At 63.2% G+C, this 975-nt stretch overlaps 1 protein-coding gene across 1 annotated transcript; it reads right to left on the bottom strand.

Annotated features, from left to right (window-relative positions):
* Positions 1–6: 6 nt before the first annotated feature.
* Positions 7–611, bottom strand: LOC113215761 (aromatic-L-amino-acid decarboxylase-like; the record flags this gene model as incomplete). Its single annotated transcript, XM_052276765.1, is given in 2 exon segments — positions 7–326; positions 411–611. Coding segments are annotated over 2 exon segments (399 nt in total), but the record flags the coding sequence as incomplete, so codon positions are not given.
* Between the last annotated feature and the right edge of the window lie 364 nt (positions 612–975).

The following is a 975-nucleotide window of genomic DNA, read 5'->3' as shown; positions in this document are numbered from 1 at the left end:
GGGGGGGGGTTAAATTATATTTACACTTGACACGGGGGTAGGCTGCGAGCCACGCGCTCCCTAGGCGCTGCGAGAAAGACTTAGCGATGCGTGAGAGCGGAGAGGCGCGGCGAGGCGTAGCTTGGCCTCTACTTGCCGGCCAGCACTTCGTCGGCCTGCGTCCGCACCTCGTCCCAGGATTGGCGGATGTCGTCCGAGTTGGTGTACCGCGAGCACACGGCAAGACGGAGGAAGTACACGTCCCGAACCTTGGAGGGGACCAGGTGGATCTTGCCGTGCCCGTTGATCTTCTTGAGGAGGGCCTCGGAGGGCTCGTTGCTCGCGCCCTGTGGGACACAGACGACGACGGTGAGCGCGCGGGTGGGGGACGGGGTCGGGACCCCGAGGTACCTCAAGGGCAGGGCACTCACCTTCAGCCTGAAGCAGACGAGGCCGCAGACGACCTCGGCCACCACCTCGAAGCGGTCGTCGGCGCGCACCATCTGCTCGAACTCCTTGGCCAGCGCCACCTGCTTGCGAATGTGCGCCTGCAGGTTGGCGACGCCGTACAGCCGCAGCACGAACCACAGCTTGAGCGCGCGGAAGCGGCGACCGAGGGGGATCTGCCAGTGCTGCAAACAAAGGCATGAGCACGGTGAGGAGGGTGGGCGTCGCGCACCAGGTACCTGACTGGTACTTTCGCCGCTTACCCTGTAGTCGGGGGCTGAGCCCTGCTGGTCGTGCTTCAGGTACAAAGGATCCACGTTGAAGGCGTCCACCACGTCACTGGGGTCGCGCAGCCTGCAAACAGTTACATTGGGGAGCATGAGCAACTCATTGGCCTTGACGGCGGCCGTCCGGCTCTTGTAGAACCGCTATTTCAGGTGGCAACACGCGCCGTAGGCGGGGCGTTCCTCCAGCCGAGACAGGAACAAGGTGGAATGCGAAATGCGAATGCATAATCCGAGCCCAATCAACGCGAATAAATGCCAACGA

The sequence above is a fragment of the Frankliniella occidentalis genome, unplaced genomic scaffold (genome assembly GCF_000697945.3).
Source record: "Frankliniella occidentalis isolate FOCC.00 unplaced genomic scaffold, Focc_3.1 Scaffold4330, whole genome shotgun sequence".
Taxonomy (NCBI): Eukaryota; Metazoa; Arthropoda; class Insecta; order Thysanoptera; family Thripidae; genus Frankliniella; species Frankliniella occidentalis.
The sequence above is the reverse complement of the archived record's forward strand: the minus strand, read 5'-3'. Positions and strand labels throughout refer to the sequence as shown.